We start from the raw sequence: 22,363 nt of genomic DNA on the forward strand, positions 1-22,363 counted from the left end.
CAGCTCCAGGCGTTGGCGTTCAGTGAGATCTAAGACAAGCTCCGAGACCACTTCTCACCGCAGCCATTGGAAGTTGCCAGCCGGCACGTCTTCCACAAGCGAGACCAAGCACATAGCGAGTCCGTTAGCAACTTTGTCACCGCCCTGCGAAAAGCGGCGAGGAAATGCAACTTCCCAGACCTCGAGAACACGCTGTGAGACAGACTGGTGTGCAGTCTGCGGGATGAGAAGCTGCAGTGGCGCCTGTTCGCAAAGAAGACGCTCATGTTTAAAGAGGCCCTGGAGAAAGTGCTCACGGCAGAGACGGCTGAATGGTCTACCAAGGAAGTGCGGCAATCGCGCAGCCTGACCCTGGTCAAACGCGCTGAACCAGTCCACCACGAGGGCCTTGAGAGCAACACCGAGGAGGATGACGAAGTCAACCGGACCCAAGCCACCAGATTCCGGCACTCCGAGCAGAAACTGTATAGGGGGCCCCCATGTGCCAGTTGCGGGGGAACCCACGAGAGGCGGTATTGCTCATTCCGAGACGCTGAATGCCGAGCATGCAGAAAGAAAGGCCACATTGCACGCGCCTGCAGGGCATCCAAGAAGGGAAGCTCCCCGCCGCCAAGGTGGCTAACAGAGAGGGGGTCGCACTGGTCCAACGAGTGCAATACCGTAGATGAGCACGCAGTCAGGACTCTCGTCCTGAGCACGAGGGCAACAGTACAGCCAAAGATCCGCGTCACAGTGCAGATCGAGGGAACGCCGTGCGAGATGGAAGTGGACTCCGGGTCAGCGCTCTCCATCATCTCGAAGGACCTCTTCAACCGAGTGTGCACAGGTGGGAGAAGCAAGCAGCCCTCCACGCAATATTTCTCCTATCCCTCCTCCTGGGAGACCCCATATCTCTCCTTGCTTATCTCTCCTTCCCACCCGCTAACCAACCTGCCCTTTATAAGCCCTACAATGTTCACCTTTATTTGTTTATTTATTTATTTATTCATTCCCTGCCTTTCTCCCCAATGGGGGCCCAAAGCAGTTTACATTATCTCCCTGTCCTCCATTTTATGTTCACAACCCCCCTGTGAGGTAGGTTAGACTGAGAGAAAGTGATTAGCCCAAGGTCACCCAGTGATCTTCCACAGCAGAGTGAGAATCTGAATCTGAGTGTCCCAGATCCTAGTATGAAACTGTAACCACTATACTACACTATCTTTTATGGTGTGGCTGCTGTTGAACAATATCAAGCAGACAGTCCTGGATGAGTCATGCAAGTTGTGTGGCTTCAAGTTGCCGGGTGGTTGCTGCCAGGCCTAGCCACAAGAAGTCCTCTCTCAGCCCAAAACAGTCCTAGAAAGGACCCTGCCCTTAGGCTTGCCAGCTCCAGGTTGGGAAATTCCTGGAGATTTGGGGAGTGAAGCCTGGGGACATCAAAGTTTGGAGAGGAGAAGCATCTCAGCAGGGCATAATATCATAAAGTCCGCCTTCCAAAACAGCCATTTCCTCCAGGGGAACTGATTTCTATAGCCTGGAGATCAGTTGTAATCCCAAAAGGTCTCCAGCTACCATATGGAGGTTGGCAACCCGATCTGCCCCTATTGCCTTTCACTGACAGAGACTAAGGCTTGAAGGCTGGCAATATGTTGTGGTTGCCTAGCAACCCCCACAGGGCATTAGTTTCTTAAAGCTAAAGGCTTTGCTTTTATTGTGTGTGTGTGTGTGGGAGGGGGGGTTGATCTCCAATGTATTTTTTTTTTTAGATTTTGGATTTTTCTGTATATCTGGGGCTCTTTTTAGATTTGCTTTTTAGGTCTGTATTATTGTTCAAGGCTTGAGTCTCTGGATTTTAGTATTGACAGATTTGTCTATGTTGAAAATTAGATATATTCACTGCTTCAGAAGAAAGAAAGAAAGAAAGAAAGAAAGAAAGAAAGAAAGAAAGAAAGAAAGAAAGAAAGAAAGTTGTTACTCATCTACAAGGTTGCACTGATTTCCACCAGTTCCTCCCTTAAGACACGAGAGAGCCCTTCCAAAACATGCCAAACCTCAGTACCTATGAGTATTTATTTTTTATTTTATTTTATTTGGATTTCTGTTCCGCCCTCCCCACGAAGGGCTCAAGGCGGATGACAACATATTTAAACACATCAATTTATACAGTTAAAAACCACAAATAGATTAATAAAAAACATAGTATATTATTACATATTTCACATATAAAAATATATATTCAGATATATATTTAGATATATATTTAGAGGACTGCCACAAAAAAGCCCTGGATATATTAATTAAACAAAGATTCCTTATACCTCACCTTTTAGAGAAATTAAACCTGATTGATATATCTGCATGTGCAGTGCACCTTTGTCTTCCCTCCTCTCCCCTTATGCTGTCAAAATTTAGATTGTAAGCTCTTTGAGGCAGGGTGCTTTTTTGCTTACTATATTCTATGAAGCCTCATATATGTCAATAATTAAGTATTTACATCTTACTCACATCTAGGATCAATTTGTTACGGAGAAACTATCAGACCAAATAAAACAATCTGAAATTATAAATCATACTTCATGGAGCAATAGATTCGTGTCTTAGAGTTCCTGAGGAAAGAAGATTCTGTAAAAAAAACTCATGTCAACTCAAGACTAATATAACCTGCTTGTTTATTCTTAATAACTTTTATAAAGTGACAGTAAGCACATAGGTAATATCTCTGTTTAAGATCAATATCTCATTTGAAGGGCGGAGGAACTCCATTTAGAAACTTGATGCCATATGTAAATAATATTTTTCTTCTCTGTATATAGTTCATTGGAAATGTGTTATCAGTTTTGTTATATATCTTTTTGTACAAGTTACAGCAACCAAAATTAAATAAAAATTTAAATGAAGAAAAGAAAAGAAAATATATATAATATATAAGAAAAATATTAACTAATTAGAAGACATGGGTGTGGCAGGGATGGAGACAGGCAGAACAATCCCTCAGAGGGTCTCTTTTCCTCCTATGATTGATAAGTTTCAGTGAGGTACAGGGGCAACAGCACACCAGCTTACCCACACTGGAGAGGGTTTTGTTTTTGATTTTAGCAAACTGGTACTTTTTTCCAATGAGTCTGCAGTAGGGCTGCCAGTCCCCCGGTGGGGGCGGGGGATCCCCCGCCCCCACCCTCCCACCCCCACCCTCACCTGGCCAGCAGGGGGGTGCGCACCTTCCATGCACGCCCCCCTGTGGTGCTGCACCCCCCGCGCACAGCAGCCCCAGGATCAGGCCTGTTTTGGTCTGGATCAGGGCCCCTGCGCTCCACAGGGGCCCACAACGGGCCCAATCCATGCCAAAACGGGCCCAATCCACGCTTGTTTTGGCACGGATCAGGTCCATTTTGGTGCAGATTAGGCCCGTTTTGGCACGGATTGGGCCCGTTGTGGGCCCCTGTGGGGTGTGGGAGCGCTCCTGCGCTCCGCAGGCACCCACAACGGGCCCGATCAGCGCCCAAACGGGGGCTGCGTGATGACGTCACTCCCAGAAATGATGTCATCACGCTTGCAGGAACGCACGCGTGTGCTTTGCGCGTGTGCACACAAGCTACTCCAAGGTAAGAGCCAGGCCCCAGTCTCCCGCTGGGAGATCGAGGGGGCCTGGCAACCCTAGTCTGCAGCCCCTAAAAGTTCATAACACCCGTCAGAGGGGAATGGTTGGTTCAGGCACTTCAGAAATAGGACTACTTCCCAGGTTATAACTTTCATTCATGGGATGGTTCCACAAACCACAGCTCAACATGAGTCAGACACAGGCACGCCAAGTCGAGTGCAGGTTCCCTGAAAATTGACTGGTAAGTAAGTGCTCTTGGGCCATTGTCGACAGATGATGTGTAAATGCTTTGCTATAGCGTTAGTCATTACGAGTGACTTGCAGGGATGTTTCTGGTAATAAACTGATTTATGAGGTATGCAAAAATGCCCACTCCCTGTCTGAATTGTTTTGGAGAGCTTGAGTGTATGTATGAATAGAGCAACATCTTAAATGCCATATGTTTTTGACTCCCAAAGAAAACAATTTAGTAAGTAATGTGATTTCAGGGGACAAACATACATCTTTCACACAAATATACGATGATTCATACAGTTCTGGTGACAGATTCTTATTAGATGGAAATATTGGCCATCACCTTCTAATTCCGTGGTCCTTGCCAATCTCTTTACAGAAATCATGATTCATATTTTCTTAGGGTTTTAAAGGGAAAAAATGTTCCTCAGATATGCTAGGAAGGAATCCAAAGGGTCAATCTTTCTCTTTCCCAATAGGCAAAAGATAAAAGCTCCTAGCTGTTTATCCAGAAGACCTTGACAGAGACAACAGAGATGTGCTAGCTCTCATATGGCAGCACAGTATTAGTATTTTTACCACAAGAATAAAATTGCCTCTCACACTGAATGTTGAGCTTGGGCTGTGGTGGATTACAAAACTGGCAGACTGGTATTTCTTGGATGCTCTTTCTGTTCCAGATACAATCTAGTTTCCCTTGAGACACCCAGCCCCAGGAGGAATCTCTCTGTAAGCTTGTTTTTGGTTCAGGAGAGAATTCCCAAAGAAAAATTTCCTATAACAAGGAATTCAAAGAATTCAAAGAGTATGATGCCAAAGAGAAAGGGTGAAAGTATTAATCTAACAGAAACAAAAGAAAAACCACGTGGGGAACTCCTGGGGGATGAACTTCTACCGGGGATGAAAAAGACTGAATATAGAGTTCAGGAAGTATTATTGCAGACCATAGAGGACCTAAGGCATTTAAACTGCGACGCTTGACTTCACATCTTACCCAGGAGCAATTTAAACATTTAATTATCCATCCCTCATGAGTTTCATCATAGGCTAAGCAAGAATGTATCTGATTAGGGTTTCTGTCCTTGTAATATACTCCTAAACTCAATTAGCCAAAAGAGCCCATTACTTAAGTGGTCTTTTTATATGCAAAGATAGGCAGGGTTTATAGCTAGACAGAGCTCTCAATCAGGACCATAAACTTTTTTATAATATATGGTTAGAAGCCAGAATTTTTTATTTTATTGTTTTAAAAACCTTGCATTTATGTACTGTACAATGCTGGGAGCAAAGTAAGATATGCAATTGTGCTTCTAAGCAAAGACTTCTTGAAATACTCCTGTCTGTGAGTTGCCTTTGGCAGTCATGTGGGTTTAATTGAAGAGAGAGGAGGATGTGATAGATAAATAGGATTCATCTCTGAAAGAGGAGAGGTAACACTCTATGGAAGGGACAGGGAAGAAAAGTGGATGCAGTGAGTTTGTGTTGGAACAGCTGTAGTGTCAATAAATTAATATTTTTATTGTTTTGTCTTTTCATATTTTAAATGGTCTTGACAACAAGATGGTTATATAAATGGATTAAATCAATGATAAAAATAGTCTAGAAGTATTGCACGTCATAGCTGGTGTTCATAAAGAACAGAATTCATTTGGACAGGAGTTTGGGCTCCAGTGCCGACACTCCCTTTAAGTCTTTATAACCTACGCCTACCCACCATCTTTCCATACTTCCCCCCTTCTTGGTTTGTTGGTGCCCATCTCCTTTGGTGAAGGATGAATCCATTGCATAAATGTGCTGAGCACTCTCCTGGAGCAAGGTATGAAAAGGGCTTTCTCCGTTTCATGAAGAATGTAAGAGAGGGCTGCTTATAAAAGGGAGTCCTGACAATTTCTAATGCCAGCCCTCGAGGTGTTCTCACATGCTGGGTTAAAGATGATGTGACTGAAAAGAGAGTTTGGAATTGCTGTGTCATAGAATCATAGAGTTGGAAGGGGCCATACAGACCATCTAGTCCAACCCCCTGCCCAGTGCAGGATCAGCCTAAAGCACTTCCATGCCACTAAGTTATTAAGAGACCTCAGAAGGAGGGTGTTTGGGATCAGGGTCTGGCAACTGTTCTTCAGGTCAGCTGGCCATGGCACCATCTGAAAGTTCTAACCCATCCCTCTTTTCCAAGATACTCATACTCCACAAGGGCGTTTTATCTTCCTGACTGTGATGCAGTTACATGCTAATGCTTTAGGCTCACAATAAGGTGCCAAAAGTCATTCTCAATCTTCTGTATCAACCCTCCCCGGCAACCAAGGGCGCTGTTGCAGTTAGTAATCTTACCTTCCTCCGTGATGAGTACAGAGTTCAGCACAGGCCAAAAGGTGAGCAGGAGCATGGCAAGTAAGGACAGTGGCTCCCCTGAGTGAAGATTGATTGCCATGCTCCTTAGGGAGCATTCAGGTCAGACCCAGGCCTGGGCCTTCTGCATCTGTTGAACAGGTGCTCTAGGCTGAGAGGACGGTGGACACCTTGTTGCATCAGAATCCTGCACTCTAGATGATCAGGAGGCAGTGAGCCCCAGAGTGCTGCTGAGTCTTTGTTGCCAGACCTCTGCAAGAGAAACTTATCTGGGAAGTGTCAGTTCCAGCTGTTCAGGAAGCCTGGGTAAAAGCCTTCTCCAGCCCTAGCCCCACCACTTCCCTAGCCCAAACCACCATGGCATGGTCTGTGACAGGGGCAGCCCTGTTTGGAGGCTGTTTCTATCAGATAGGCAGCATGTCCTGTCTTTGTGGTGGTGTCTGAAGACAGGCCCCTTGGGCAGAAAGCAAACATTCCCTGTTCCTTCACAGGATGGCATGGAGGACTAGAAAGAAGTTGGCAAGGCTCACAAAATATCAACAGCCTGTAAGAATTAGGAACAGATGGTAATCTTAATTTGAAGGGAGGACTCCCCCACCCCACCCTGCACCCTGCTCATTGATGTTATTTCCAGTAGGCAAATTATGATGGCTACTACCTGAGGTGGAGGGTGAGATGAGAAGTTGCTTCTGTTCCTGGTACATGATAAGGTGCAGTCAGGGTCACTTGAGATTGGTTAGGCAGCTGGTACTGAAAACGAGTTAGTGGCCACTCTTATCCACATAATGTGAGAGGCAGCTAGGGACCAGGCCCCAGGCAGATCTCCAAGCAGTGGACACATGCAGGAACATTCTGTATCCAGATCAGTTCCCTTATTTATTTACTTTAAACATGCATATCCCACTTTATCTCCTTAGGATTAAAGTGGCTAACAAAGCAACACGATGCAAACACATAAAACAGAATATAACAATAAACCAGCAAAATAAAAACAGCTTACAAGATTTTTTTTTAAAAAACACAGTACAGCCAGATCTGTCAAACTATTGCCGTTGATAGGAACACCAGGACAACTATTGCTGAAGCCAAAGAACGAAATTCAGACTCTCCTGGTGTGTGAAGTTAGATAACAAACTAGAAGTGAATCCTGAGAGGCACAGCACTGTGCAGACAGTAAATTGGGGGAGTAAAGATGAGGAAAATACTTCCTATACTACTGCCACATTTGTGAAGAAGAGCTCTTGTAGACATTGCTTCAATTTATCAGAAATCACACAAGAATAAAAATCATGCCTTGAGAACCACCCCAGAAGGAACCACCCCTCCACTTGCTAGCAGAAATGGTTAAGTGGTGGTTGTTATTTATGCCACTTGTTCAGGAAGGGACAGTGAATCCAAAGGCCTGAACCTAGAGCAGGGATGGCTAACAGATAGCCCACAGGTAACGCACAGTGTCCTAACAAATGGTAAAAATGTTGCCCATAATTTCATTCAAAATGAACCCCCCCCCCCCACAAATAGTGTTTTTCTGATACTTTAAAAGGGATTCTTAAACCAATAGTGCAAAAGGCTGAGTATATGTTATGGTTATGTGCAAACATACATAGTGGAGCCCCATCACTTAAAAAAAGATTCAGAAGGTTGTTTCGCTTTTAGCCATAGAAACTGCGAGAGAGCGCTTAACCCATACTTCAGCCTTCATTTCTCTGCTCCAAAGTGTCCTGCCAGTGGCTTTACAAGAGTTCAAGGGGTGGGTAAAATCATGGGCATACCCATAGAAGGAATGTTTGCAGCAGCTCCCCAGCTATGTGCTTGGAAAAACTAGTGCAGGTTGTAGTACATACTAATAAGAGCACTAATTCTCCACAATTAGGTTTTATAATAGGAACGTGCATTCCTTATTAATGCAACTTCCCTGCAATGTTCTGCATGATGTCTGATCAGCAAAAGGAGAACTGGATCTGCTTCCTCAAGTTTTGTTCATAATTCTCACAGCTTCAGTACACCCCCAGAAGTGGATTCTATGGCTGAATCCACACTTCCTTTTTGTTTCCGTGCCTTTTTCACAACTGTGGCGCTGTTCAAGCAGATACTCACACACTTTCCCATTCCGCGTGTTCCCCGCCATCACTGCGCCACAATTGCGCCTCCTTTCCATACCACGTGATAATGGCGGAAATCTTTTTGCCTGCCCCCCCCCTTTTTTTTTTTTTTAAAAAGGGCTTTCATAGCGCATTTGCACAATAAAGAAAGGTCGGTATACCGGAAAACTTACTTTTGTGAGCAACAGGGTTTCCGGAAAATGTTTTAATGTGACAAATTATTTTCAAATTTGCCCACGATTACAACCAGCCAACTGTTAGAAAGTGGTCTGTGACGAGCAAAAAATGGGCCAATCAAAGTTGAGGGGGAGGGGACTTTGCCATTTCTTAAAAGTCAGAATATCAGTATAGCGCAAAATTAACTTTTTTTTTAAAAAAAAGGGAAGTGACGTGCACCATCAACGCTGATGATGGAGGAGGGAACCGCCCACTATAACGCTTTACTCAGTGGCATGTGGAGAACTGATTGCACCGTGAAGACGCACTGGGAGGGTGAATGTGATGATGCACAGCATGGTAGCAGAATGACACCAACTGCCATGACTGTGCAAAATAAGCAGATGGTGAGTGCGTGTGGATTTGGCCTATGAAATGAAAGCTCTAATTTTTTCAGCTGCACCAACAGCATCTCAGCATTGATTCTATGTTGACTGATAGGCTAAATATGTGCATTTGCCAGGCTGAGAAAGACTCTGACACACTCTTTATCATGCTTCGATATCAGTGAAGCACAAGGAAGCTAACCTAACAAATCTCACAGGGAAGGAATAATTGGCAAAGGCTGGAGGGAAAGGGTACCACAGTTTTGCTCATATGGCATGCTGGTCCCAAACTGACAATAGGGATTGGTATTCGAGATTCGTTTTCGTTTTCGCGGCCATGTCGGACGCTCCTCTCGGCAGGTCCGAGAAGAAGCGGCCGAGCACCCTGACTGGGCGGCTGATCTGCAAAGGTTAGCCCCCAGGGCTCCCAGGGAGGGAGTCTGGGTCCGGGATGCGATGGGAAGAGCCCTCTGGCAGATCGAGGCAGGGGGTAAATTGCCCATTTGTCCCTATAGAGGCCGGCAGACGTGCGCGGCACCTTGTGTGCTGCCGGGCCATAGAAACCGGCAAAGAACAGGATTAGGCGGAAGCCTGTAAGTAAGCGAATCCCTTCTGTTACTACAAGCGCATGTGAAGGAGTGGTGGGATCTGAAGCTTAGAAGATTCGGATTTTTCCCCCCTCGCAGAGTCTCGGAAGATTGGCGGTCCCCCCCCCTAAAATGGCAGCAAAAAAACAGAGTCCTGCTTTGGGCAAGTCAGTTTCGGCTGCCCTGCAGGGAAGAGGCGAGTCGCTCGAGGAACTGGTGAAAAGATCGGTTACTGAGGCCATAAAACCCTTTGTTGACAAGCTGAATGAAACAGATCAAAGGGTGGGCTTAATTGAGAGCGATGTGAAAGCCATCAAGGAAGTAGTGGGGGGGGGCAGAGAAGTCTGCTCAGGAAAATGCGTCACTTATGAGAGCAACGAACAAGGAGCTAAAGTTGGTGGAAAATCAGCTGATTGGGCTGCAAGTGGAACGAACACAGACCATTTTGCGTCTCCAGAATGTTAAAGAGGAGGAAAACGAGGATTTGTGGGATCTTGCCTCGGAACTTTTAGCGTCACCCGCGAGGGCAACTAAAGAAGAAGTAAAAAGCGCCATTTTGGGAGTCCGTCGGGCATCTTCAAAATATGCAATGAAGCGGCAGCTGCCTCGCAAGATCGTTATTGAGTTCTCATCCAGGAGGGTCCGGGACAATATCCTATATAACTCATATAATGCGGAGTTGGACTTTCTGGGAAATAAAGTCAAGATACTTAAGGACGTTCCATTTTTAGTTCGGAAGAGAAGATTTAAGTATAAAAAGCTGGCTGCTCTTTTGAGGGAACGTGACATAAAGTACAAATGGCTATTTCCCGAAGGAATCGGGTTTAGTTATAAAGATCAAGCTTACAAGATTAATTCGGAAGATCAGCTAAGGGATTTTGTGGACAAAAATCCAGAATTTGGGCCAGACATCAAGCAAAAAGAAGAAGATTCAAAGCCTGAAGGGAGGGGGGAGGCAACGAGCGCTGCGGCTGTAGCTGCTCAGAGAGAACTGCGTCCGAGGCCCAGAGGGGGGAAAAAGATTTAATTTGAATTGTAATTTGTATTTTGTAAGATCAACCATTCCATCATTACTTTATTAAGCTATTTTTTAATTATGGCAGTATGAAGGGAAAGCATTGAAGTGTAGTGTTTAGTGTTTGTAAGTTGCCTTCCCCTTTTTTCCACCCCCCCTTCCCCCTCTTCTTATTCTCCCTTCTTTCCCTTCCCTTGTACTATTGTAGTTTTTTGTAGTTTATTGTTTTAGATGTTAAAAAGAATAAAAATATATATATATAAAAAATAGGGATTGGTATTCAGTTATCATTAAAACCTAAATGAAAGAATCATTTAGTTAATATAGCCAGAGTTGTATAGTGGTTAGAGCATCAGACTGAGTCTGGGGATACCTGGATTCAAATCCTGGGTCCATGTCATTCACTAATGACGTTCAACAGTCTTTCTTTCTCAGCCTAATCTATTTCACAACAGTGTTGTGAATGGAGACGGAAAGTGGAGAGAACCACACATGCCGAGTTCCTTGGAGGAAGGACAGATAAAAATATTTTAAAAATCATAATCACTTCAAGCTGGAAAATTAAGTAGTCTGTACTATCCAGAAATCTATGATTCTGTCTTGTTATTCTAGTGCCGGCTTAGAGTTCGAGAAGCTCAGAGAGCTTCGGTGGAGAATGGAATGTAACACATTCGGTTACTGAGGAGGATTTCTCCGATAGGCCTGCCTTCTCAAAGTATTCACACCAGTCACACTACTGGCTCACTGGATTATGGAGGGCTTTGACTCTGCTATTTGCTATTCCTGTTCCCTGCTAGGTGAAGAGGCAAATCTTTTGCTTACACAGCTTGGCCTACAAACAGTGCTTGTCACATGCTCTGCAGGCAAGCCTGGTCAGGTTTCCCCAGAGAAGGGCCTCAGGCCTGGCTAGTAAGACTTGCAAGCAGAGATTGGCGCTAGAGGCAAGAAGCTGGAAACAAGGAGCTTGAAGCAGGGGCAACGGGCAAGGAGCTGTGGGCAAGGAGCTTGCGCCTAGTGGACCAGTTGATCCAACAAGGCAACCTTCCCAAGCCTCTGTCTAAAGAGGCGGGGGGTTGATCATGTTCAATTGCACTTGCTGGCAAGTGCTGAAGCTCCTGAGGTTGTGCTGGGCTTTAGCCAGAATCCTACAGGGAAGTATCACCCTCAGCATTCAGTTATGGATTTACAGGGAGGTTGTGCACAGCTACCCTGGCACTTTGCCTCCTTTGTGCCACCTCAGCCCAGGCCTTCCACTGTTGCTGTTCCTAAGTCCTGGAGGGCTACAGGCTGGGGCTCAAGTCCTGCTATCTTGGGGGCTGGCAGCAAGGTCTCCTTTGCAGGCTCTGGCAGGGTGGCCTCTGGTGCTGCTGGAGCACGGTCAGCAGTGATGGGCCCTCCCTGGTCCCTCTTCAGCTGCTGGACCTGGCTCCTTGGGCTCTCCTCTTGGAGCATTCTGAATACAAGTCACAGGGCTTTTCAGAGGAGCTCACAGCAGTGCAGGGCAATAAAGCTGAATGAAAATTATTTCCTGGCAATAGGCATCACTTCTGATGAATGGCCCGAAGCAAGTGGTGGCTCTCATCCCTCTGGCCACAGGCTGTGCTGCAAACTGGGAGAAGCAGACGCTACCACATGTACCCCACATAGCATCTGCCATTTTCTCTACTAACCAGTGTGCACTGCATCTGGTAACAAGAGAGACTACAGTGCCCAGTGAGCTCCGCTACATTCTCCGCCCCATTAGGACTACTGAACTACAAATAACATATAATTTGGCCCTGAGGGCAGCTCAGAGTCTCTCTACACAAGACATCTTACACGAGTAGGATCAAGTGAAAGATCTTACACTTGTTCTCCCTTTATGGATACACATGCACTGCTAGGGAGACAGACTGCACTTGAATAGAAGACCACACAAAGTAAGTCACTTGAGTGTCCCTGTGTAAGATGTCTTGTAGACTCTCAGAGAGGAGGAATTTTCAATTGGGGAAGCAGAATTAAGAGACAGTTTCCCCTGCTGCTTTTCCAGAGTCCACTGAACATCTGGATTGTCTACCATGCAGGGAAATACATAATAAAGGGTCTCTGTATTTTTTTTCGGTCAAGGAATAAGGCAGTTACTTAATTTCTAATTGGGGAAATGGCATGTAGGGAAAAATTTACCTCTCCCCAATGCTGTGCCCCAATCCAAATGACCCCCAGTTGCTTTTTAAAGCCAAGTTACACATATCAAGTCCCAGTCACAGCAGACTGGTGTCATGTGGCCCTTAGGAAAAAAGCAGTGGGGAGTTACAGCTGGGAATGTGTTTCTTCCTGTAGCCAGTGGAAATTAAAACAAAACTGAATAAGTAAAATGAATCTAACAAAACTAAAGCAAGATTTTTAAAAAGACTGAAAATTAAATCAGAAAGAATGTGCATAACCCCCCCCCCCCCCTTTAAAGGACATAGCCTTTATGGCTCACTCTTAGGATGCTGGAGCCAGCATACTGGGGGCGGGGGGGGGGTTGATTTTTCCTAGTGTGAATTCTCAGTGGTGCCAACAGTGAATTGACCTGTCATTACTGCATTATACAATGTCAGGCAACCAATCCTTTAAACATTCTTTATTACGTATAAATTGTAGGCAGAGGAAGCATAGAATTGCTGGAGGCATTGATATCTGCTGTCCATTTTGCATCTCTCACTTCAACACATGTTCTATGGAACATATTCCCCTCCCACCCCCTTCCCACCACTGCAGTCTCCAGATTCAGGGGCAGTATAGCTAACAAGATCCTACTGCAGCAGAATATCCCACCTTGGCCTTCCCATTTTCACAGAAGTTTTGTCCCCAAACTTCCAGGGACTGTTCCAAGCATGTCTTTTATACTTCATTAGTTTCTGCTAATGTATATCCCTTTTGTTTTACTGATTGTGACTGATTATTCCTCATAATTCCATACTGAGTAGAGACTTGCTGTTTGCAGCCAGCAACTGAACTCAGAGCATGGGGCTGTACCAGACCCTTTGAGGGTATGGCTGGCTCTGCATCCAAGGCTAATCTCTGTCTGCAATGTTCTGTCTGTTGGGGGTGGGTGGGGTGGAATCCACTCGCCACATTTGTGGAAATGCACCTGCTTTGGGGCAATGTATGGGGGTGCTTTGTGCAAGGAAGTTCTAGTATAATGCTTTTCTCCCTGCAAACACACTGGCCTTATGATTTTTTTCAACAGACTTAATTGGGGGTCAACACACACATTGACCTGCACAGAAGAACATGCTGAATAAGGAGAAAGCTGTGAAAAAGCAAACACGAAAGGACAAGTGGAAGAGGAGAAATTGCTCCTCCAATTATTCAAGGGTGTGACAATTTATAACATTATGGGTGAGATGGTGCAATACTACCCATGGTACCTGTTAAAGAGAAACAGATAACGATGGGAAACAATTGCAAAGAAAAGTATAGCAACAAGAACATTGAACTAGGACTGGAGAGACCTGGATTCAAATCCTTATTCAATTGGGTGACCTTGGGCCAGTTAACAGCTCTCAGACTAACTTACCTTACAGGGTTGCTTTGACTATAAAATGGGAAAGAGGAAAAACACTTTTACAACACACTCTGAGTTCCTTGGAAGGAAAGTGGATGCTATCTGTGAAAAAGTTTGTGTTTCTGTGTAGCTGGACTGGATCCTGCCATTATTCATGATGTGCGCTGTCCGTGCCCTGGTGGTCAGGAAACGGAAAGAAGACATGAGGGCAGAGTCCAGGCAGAAGCCTCTACAATAGACGAGTTTCTCTATGCCATGTGTCCAACATAGTCTGTATAACAATACAAGGGAGGGCCTTGGGGCATATGTGTAGGAGGTTCCTCTTCCATATGTGTCCTAGTTGTGCCCCATGCTGGGGTCAGTGTTTGGGTCTCTCATGCCTCCTCAGCTGTTGCGTCAATCCCTGCATAGGTGAAATTTTCAAACAGAGCCATGTTCACGTAGGCCTGCCAAAGGAAAGATAAAATCACATCAGAGGCCACCTCCATAGGCTATTTCCTTTTCTCCTCATTGGCAGTATGAGAGTACACCCTCCTTTAGTCTCTTCCTAGAAAAAACAGCTGTGATTTTTAGACCCAAAGGGGATGAGCATAGCATTGGTTCAAGGACAGAAATGATGGGTCAATTATTCCCCACTTACACTAAGTAATCCCCATTTCATTGTGCATCTTGGCGCAAGTCTTAGCAACAAGGTGCTGGAGACTCCAGTTGCCTGACATAGGCCTCAGCTTCTTGTAATCTCTAACAACAACCTTTATCCTGCCTCAGTAAGAGAGGCCGAGTCCTCATAACAGGTAATGTGACAAGTTTCAGCTGAGGGGCATGATAATAATGTTTGGGGTACCTCAATGGTGATGTTGAGCTGTGTTCTCTTGTCTGGTATGGCTACGAACCCCCCTCCTCCCCAACACTTCTAGAGAACATGAACTAGGAACACCATAGGTTTGTCTGTGTCCACAGCAGGGCAGGAATACACTTGATGGTGATACCTTCCTGGCTTCCAGCATGCGGATGAGCTGCACTGAGATCTGGGAGAAGGGTGGGCGTTCATAGGGCCGGTCCCGCCAGCACTGACGCATCAGTTCATACCTACAGAAGAGGAATTAGAATAAATGTAAGACATGGAGGAAGTGGAGCAGTTAAGGATGCCAGCACCAGAAGAAGACAATTGGAAAGATGCACACACAAGTGTATGTATTATGGGAAGAAAAGGGTTTTCACATACACTTCATCATCACAGTTGAGAGGCTTTTCCATGCGGTATCCTTGAGGCAGCTTCTCATAGAGCTCAGCACATGTCATGCCACAATATGGCGTCCCTCCTAGGGAGACAGAAATGGCATTGATCAGGAACCTGTATTTATCAGTATACTAGCATGCAGCATGCCTAGTCAGCTCTTTGGGTGCTACTGCAAAAAACCCAGAGTACTCCAAGGTCGTTTCCACACAACCTTAATGGGATGGCCTGCTAATGGAACTTTAGTGGGTTATTTCACTCATTGCATACGTAATCATTTCCCATGTGCGAGCGGGTCATGATGATCCTGGTTTTTAAGCATTTTTTGTGAAACTTGTTTTGTTCCGTTTTCATTTTTTATGCCACTTTTTCCGCATGATTATCTACCGTATCAATACATCTGGAGGCTTTTTTATTCGCTTCAGAAGAGGCCTCCCACAAATCTCCAACCCCTCCTCTCACCATTACCCCTCCTACCCCAGATGCATGCAAGTGTCTGGCTCACATGCGCAATCGTATAACCCCCCCCTTTAAAAACGTTTTAAAACAGTTCTTGCACTATTACGATAAAGGGAATCATACTGCAGTGCTTGCTACATTGGATCACTTAGCAATTGGACTGTCAATCACAACAGGCCCTAGCAGCACTCCCCCCACCCCCGCCCCTCCCTTGGCAGCATCAGTTGAAGGGGGGATCAGGGAAAAGATCAGGGGCTCCTCTTCCTCTGGCCCCTTGGCCACCGCTCGGCTTGTGCACGGCCCTCCCAAGGCCCTGTGGAGGTGGTGGGGAGCCCTGCCCCTGGCTGCTGCAGGATCTTGGGAGGGTCTCACCACTGCACTGAGCGATTCCATGTCTCTGGAAGCCTGAGGAGGCAGCAGGGAGGGAAACTGTTTTGCTCCCAACTTGTTTCTCATCCTTGTGTAATACGCCTGCAGGGGGATAAGGAGTAAGTGGTTGGAAAACGGTTTGCCTTTTATATAGTAGGATATGGAATCGTACGATCACGCTACTCTACTGGTTGTTGGGGGTTTTCCGGGCTGTATTGCCGTGGTCTTGGCATTGTAGTTCCTGACGTTTCGCCAGCAGCTGTGGCTGGCATCTTCAGAGGTGTAGCACCAAAAGTGGTGCTACACCACCTCTTTTGGTGCTACACCTCTGAAGATGCCAGCCACAGCTGCTGGTGAAACGTCAGGAACTACAATGCCAAGACCACGGCAATACAGCCCGGAAAACCCCCAACAACCATCGTTCTCCGGCCGTGAAAGCCTTCGACAATACAACGCTACTCTACTGTTCGCATATTTATAAAACAGTTTTGTATTTAAAATTTTGAGTGGGAAATCAACAGTACAGAATGCTGTACTACACATGCCCAGTTTCTACAGAAGCTGAAAGACAGGACAATGGTATAGCGCAATCCTGCATGCGCTCAAAAAAAAAAAAAGGAAAAAGGAAGTTGGGCGGGAATGCACCAATGTCATTTGTGATGAGGCGCAGATACAGAATGCGTTTTCTGTTTTGGGACCTTTATTCACAACAAACACCCACAAAACATGCATGAGGACAATGCATGTGAAAGTTGAGTTCTTGAAGTGGATTGGGAAGATGCGGCATAGGCACAGGGAAAACCCGGAAAAATTGGAGCATGTGGAAGCAACCCAATTCTCTCCCAAATCTGTATATTTCTGACAGTGGAATATGAAGCCCTCTGCACATGGTGCAACATATAGGCAGTGGTGGATGGGTGGTAGCAAACTCATAATGAGTTGAATAGATTACATGGATCAGAGTAAGGATTTCCCGTGTCTATAACATGAGTAAGGATAGCAAGCCCATTTGGAAAATATCTGCTAAATTTAGGCTTTTGCTTCCCAACAAGTGATGATTCCTGCTCTGGCTGGCAACACTGGACTGTTGGCTCAAGTTTGTTTCGATTTCCTGGGACAGAAGTCATCGTAAGATGCTTGGAATGTATACAGAGGTGCCTGCAAACAGCGGCACCTGTAGGGTTTTCTACTGTGGGATGAGCCCTGTTCCCCACTGTACTCCCCAAATAACCCATATGCAGCCTCCTGATTGAATGTTAACTTCCTCTTTCTCTCCACACACTGCCCCTAGTTTAAGGAGTTACTTACCTTTAACACAATTTTTAAAGCCCCTTACATGCTTATCTGATCAAATATTTATACGATGTTTAAAAGAGAAAGGCCTGTCTTTTTAAACTAGAAAAACTGCTCCAAGGAAGAGGGTGGGTGGTTTCCTTATTATCACAAATGCCAGTCTATCACCACTATGCACAGCCCATTTGGGTCTAAACAGGAAAAACAAGTTTCCCCCAAGCTTAGTATAGGGAAGTTAATGGTATTTCTGCCCCCCAGTGTGGTGAGTATACTTCTACATTGAGCTCACTGCTAAAATTATATACATACACTCAGCTCCTGCACACCAAGGACTGAGATGGAAGGTCAGAATAAATTTAAAAAGGAGTACAGAATGGTATGGTACCCAAATATGATACAAATTAATAAAGGATAGCTTGGGCAGCAGAACTCTTCTCACTGGACAAGAGCTTTAACTTACCCAGGCTAACAATTTCCCACAAGAGGACACCAAACGACCACCTGCAAGAGAAAGATCTGGGCTGAGTTCCTCTGGCACATTCAGCTCTGTGGCAGAACATGCTAATTTTTGGAAGGTTATTTGAGTTCTGATGTGATACTGTAACACAGGATGAAAAAGGAAAAAGTTATTGCACGCTTCTTTCAGGTTTTTTGTAACATGCAAATCTGTTTCAATTCAATGAATTGATAGATGTAAATGGTAGAGCATGGATCAGCAAGAAATACTTTGTTTAGTGGGAAGCCTTGGTTATTGCATTTCTTCTACTTCTGATAACCAGTAGAGAACCAAGGGATGAGACAGACATCCCACCGACCTGCTGATCAAGGAAAGAACTGCAAACCATGAACTGCAAACCTGCCTGCTGCCCACTGGGCTGGAGGGTACTGTCCTCACCAACCCCATACATAAATCACTCACACGTCACTCTTGGTTGTGTATACGCTGTAATTTAAGGACTCGATGGCCATCCAGCGAACTGGCAAGCGGCCCTGCAAAAGAGGCATTATTGAAAAAAGAACAGCCTACCGTGGAGATGCTGTAGAAAAAAATGAAATGAAACCATGCTCCCATTTCCCAGAACTGGGCTCTTGCAGAGGGACATTCTAGTTACCTGACTCTATTACTATGACCTAGACTCACCATGGTCTTCTTTACATAGACCTCCTCCCCCCGGGACAAGCCAAAGTCAGCAATCTTGGAAGTCAGGTTCTCTCCCACCAGGATGTTCCTGGCAGCCAGGTCTCTGTGAATGAACTAGAAGAAAAACATCAAGGAGAAATACTGGCACTGGCAGGGATCAAGGCAGCCTATCAGTTCCATGGCTATAGTAAGTGAAACAAAGGATCTCACTGTGGTGTCTTGGCACCCCCTGAGCTATGAAGTTCTGATGAACTCCTTTGGTGAACCAGAACCACTCATGTCATGACACCAAATCCCACTTCACATTCTGCCGCCCTCCCTTTGGGCCAACTTTCCCACTCCTGACCTAGTCTTGCCTAGTTTCCCACTGCTCTGCCCAACTCCCAAGTCCAAATACACAGCCCTTCTTATATAGTGGCCAGAAGAAATCAGTTCCTCATTGATAGATTTACTGTTTTGTGTATGTGAAAAGCATCCTGGGCAGAAATTATATATATAGTGTTTTGCTCTCCCCCCCCCTCCCACCCTGTCTTATACAGATACCCACACAGGCTTTCCTTGATCACACAGAAGAGTTAGCCTCAAAGCCACCTTGGAGCAAGTTCAACAGAGCATAACCTGCGCTCCTGGCTGCAAATGGCCCTCTGGGGCAGTGGCTTAATAGGCACTTTCCCAGTCAGTTAAATACTAGCCAGTCCCTGTGGTGCATAAGCTTAGCCAATCATGGATAGATGAAGACAGACATACTTGTTTCTCACTCAAATACTGCATGCCTTTGGCCACATCAGATGCAAACTGCAAGAGTTGCTGGGATGTGAGGGTTGATGCTGTCCCATGTTCTCTTGCAAAAGCAGGATCTGTCTCGAGGACTCGGCTCTTGCGCAGAAAATCAAGCAAGTTCCCATAGGGTGCATATTCAATAGCAATATACAAGTAACCTAGGAGATTGACAGAGATTGTCAGATAGCAACACATCAGGGCACTGCCCAATCTTGAAGCAACTTGTTGGAGATGGGAAAACAGAATCATGAAAAGAATCAAATACAAAACTGTGATAAAACACCAGATACTCCTATGTATGATGAACAGATGTGCTAAGTGAAAACATTGCCAAGGAGGGAGATTACAGAAAAACTGGACATTGGTCACTTTTACCACTAGGTAGTGCTAGCTCTGTGACTCATCTGGAACTGCCACAGGATGTTTGCTGGCAAGGATGGAAGAAGTGGGGAAAGAGAAGTAAACAAGGGAGGAAGAGCGAGATTGCTGAGCTGATTGGCAAGGGGGCTTACCTTTATTCTCACAAGCGCCCAGCAAGTTTATGATATTGGGATGGTGGCCCAGCTTGCAAAGGACTTCCAGTTCTCCAGCAAAGTCCCGGTGATCATTCTCAGAGGCAAATTCTGAAACAGAGATAGGGATGCCAGACCTGCCAGACTAGAGCAAGGAGCACAGCAGGGAGCTCTTTTTGAGCACAGCAGTCTGTAGGTGACTGAAGGCTAAACATCTCCCCTCAGGTGAAGAGCCATTTTATGACGAATCCACATTATGACAGAAAACCCTTGAGGGCCAGTGCATGTCCGTGTAAAAGGGCTATGCAATCAACTCCAGCGTTTTAGCATGGCCATGTGGCATCTAAGGGTGTCAGCTCTACCTGTTCATTCGTTAGCATTGGCTTTGCAGTCTGTATGTGAGAACCACCGTGGAAAATTGCATCGTGCTTTGTACTTTTTCCTCTTCTGGAATGGCTCCATTGTGCAAGAGCAGACAGAGCTTCACCCCACCCCCCATATCCCTGGATTTGTAATTTCAGTGATGAGAATTCTCTGTTAAAGATCTCCGACTGTCTTCACAGTACAGAGTTTCCCAAGGAGAGAAATGACTATTAAATCCATCCTGCCCTGTTAGCAGGGATGGAAGGAGAATCTAGTGAGTCCATCTCCCTGCCTACAAAGGAACTACAGTGTGTGTGTGTGTGTGTGTGTGTGTGTGTGTGTGTGTACGTGCGCACGTGCGCACATGCCACTCGATACAGACCCCCCCCTCCCCCCACACACACACACTATGAAGAAAATAGGGAAGCAGATCAGTCTGTCAATCGCTAGCACACTAGCATGGGAGTCTGACTGGTCTTGCACCTATGTCGTCATAGTTAGAGAGTTCTCAAGCTGGAAGGGGACTTATAGGCCATCTAGTCCAACCGCCTGCTTGAAGACTTTGAGCAATGGAGACACCCCCCTCCCCGCACTGCTGAACTATTCTTACCATTAGGAAATTTTTCCTAATGTTCAAATGAAATCTAGTCTCTTGTACGTAAAGTCCTGAGGGTCTGCTCTTTATGACTCAAGTTGTAAAAACAGTAAGAAGTAAAGTAAAGTAACTAAAGTCCATTAAATCTAGTCTTGTGCAGCAACTCACCCTTCAGCATCTTGATGGCTGCATTCATTCTTAGGCCATCTTTCTTGATCATGGCCCGGATGACTTGCCCGAAGTTCCCTTCCCCGATCATGTCCTCAAACTTGATGTCTTCCCATTCCAGAATAGGGTAGCTGAGTGGCTCAGGCTGTGGTTTGGGCCGACGTGTCAGAGTCAATGTACCTGAGTTGAACTGCAGAATGGTCTCTTCCCCCTGTGAGAAGGTTTGTGGAGAGGATATTGGCAACACTGTGAACCAAGCAGGGAAGCAACCTGGTAAAGCAAGGATGCCCAAGGATGGGGAGATTCTGAGGGAAGAGGCTTTTGGAGTTAAGGTCAGAGGAGAGATGGGTCAGGGGCAATATAACTCACAGAGCCTGACTGGTAGGTGAAAGTGCGGCGCCGGTGAAAGAAATTCTTCCTGATCAGAAAAAGGGTAAGGAGGGCAAAGAGTATTGTCAGGCAGGTGACAGAGACAGACCCCATGATGGCTAAGAGTAACTGCTGGTCCAGACTAGATGGGGACAAGTTCTTGCTCTCCAGTGTGGGCACTTGGCTCAAGGCTCCTGCAGGAAAGGTGGAAACAAGATGTTTTGTAGCTGTGCCTGATGTTGTGATGAAGACAGTACTGCCAAATACAGAGCACCACAGAGGCATAAACTACAGCCTTCCATAGGCTGTTTGGCTGTTCTCCAGCCCAGGGGGATCAGGGATCCAGACCCGGACTGTTGCCATTTGAGGTTTCCCAGGAGCCAGTTGTACCTGCATATCTGCTAGCCTGACTACTGGGCATGTCTGGAATGTGCTGTAGGGATGGTGGCAGCTTCTTCATGCCAGTATTCTCCCCATTGTGTGGCCTTTCCCCCTTGAGTCTCCCCTAGTAGGGCAGCCAACCAAACTTGCCCCAGATCCACTCACCATCACCTAGAATCACAGCTCTCACAGGCTTGCTCCACTCGCCTGGCACATGGGAATTGGCTCGCACCCGGAACTGGTAGGATGTATTGGCGTTGAGCCTTGAGATGATCTTTGTAGTCTCCCAGTCGTTGTCTGTGTCCACCCACTGAGGCTCACTGTTACCCCCCAGTGGTTGCACCTCCACAGTGTACTTGATGATGCCCCCATTGGGATATTCAGGGGGCTGCCAGGTGAGCTGGATGGTGCTGTCAGTGAGTGGTTCCATTGTCAGAGACCGCGGGGATGAGGGGCCTGGGGGGACAAGTGGCACAGCCGTTGGCACTGCAATTGCCATTCACTCCCTAACTGCTGGAGGTGTATGCCGTGCTGACTCAGGGCCTTTGGGGCCCTTTAAGACATGGAATAGCCTGCTTGGGAGAGGGTTGATTATAACAAGGTCACTAAGGTGCCGGAAAATTAACTGCTGCAGGGCAGGTTGCCCCAGGCCCCTGCTCAGCTTCCCAGGGCAGCACCCAGAAATCATGGGCAAATGTTTCCATAACGGCTTAAGGCAGTCCAACAAAGGAAACAAATGGTTGCAGATTTGGAGCCAG

The 22,363-nt window shown here is 46.0% G+C and overlaps 2 protein-coding genes across 2 annotated transcripts in view; both read right to left on the minus strand.

Annotated features, from left to right (window-relative positions):
* Positions 1-6,377, minus strand: part of LOC129329596 (cell division cycle protein 20 homolog) — an 85,798-nt gene extending 79,421 nt beyond the window's left edge. Inside the window, exon 1 of the mRNA XM_054979053.1 lies at positions 6,143-6,377. Coding sequence (XP_054835028.1) covers positions 6,143-6,242 — 100 coding nt within the window. The 5' untranslated portion in view covers positions 6,243-6,377. The remainder of the gene's footprint in view (positions 1-6,142) is intronic.
* Positions 6,378-13,005: 6,628 nt separating this feature from the next.
* TIE1 (tyrosine kinase with immunoglobulin like and EGF like domains 1) overlaps positions 13,006-22,363 on the minus strand; it is a 48,143-nt gene continuing 38,785 nt past the window's right edge. Inside the window, exons 13-23 of the mRNA XM_054981634.1 lie at positions 21,771-22,061; positions 21,225-21,418; positions 20,856-21,066; positions 19,730-19,840; positions 19,185-19,375; positions 18,438-18,551; positions 18,216-18,286; positions 17,757-17,797; positions 15,164-15,260; positions 14,928-15,027; positions 13,006-14,384 (exon numbers count right to left, since the gene is read on the minus strand). Of these exons, the coding sequence (XP_054837609.1) occupies positions 14,313-14,384; positions 14,928-15,027; positions 15,164-15,260; positions 17,757-17,797; positions 18,216-18,286; positions 18,438-18,551; positions 19,185-19,375; positions 19,730-19,840; positions 20,856-21,066; positions 21,225-21,418; positions 21,771-22,061 (1,493 nt within the window). The 3' untranslated portion in view covers positions 13,006-14,312. The remainder of the gene's footprint in view (positions 14,385-14,927; positions 15,028-15,163; positions 15,261-17,756; positions 17,798-18,215; positions 18,287-18,437; positions 18,552-19,184; positions 19,376-19,729; positions 19,841-20,855; positions 21,067-21,224; positions 21,419-21,770; positions 22,062-22,363) is intronic.

The sequence above is a fragment of the Eublepharis macularius genome, chromosome 5, assembly GCF_028583425.1.
Source record: "Eublepharis macularius isolate TG4126 chromosome 5, MPM_Emac_v1.0, whole genome shotgun sequence".
Lineage (NCBI taxonomy): Eukaryota > Metazoa > Chordata > Lepidosauria > Squamata > Eublepharidae > Eublepharis > Eublepharis macularius.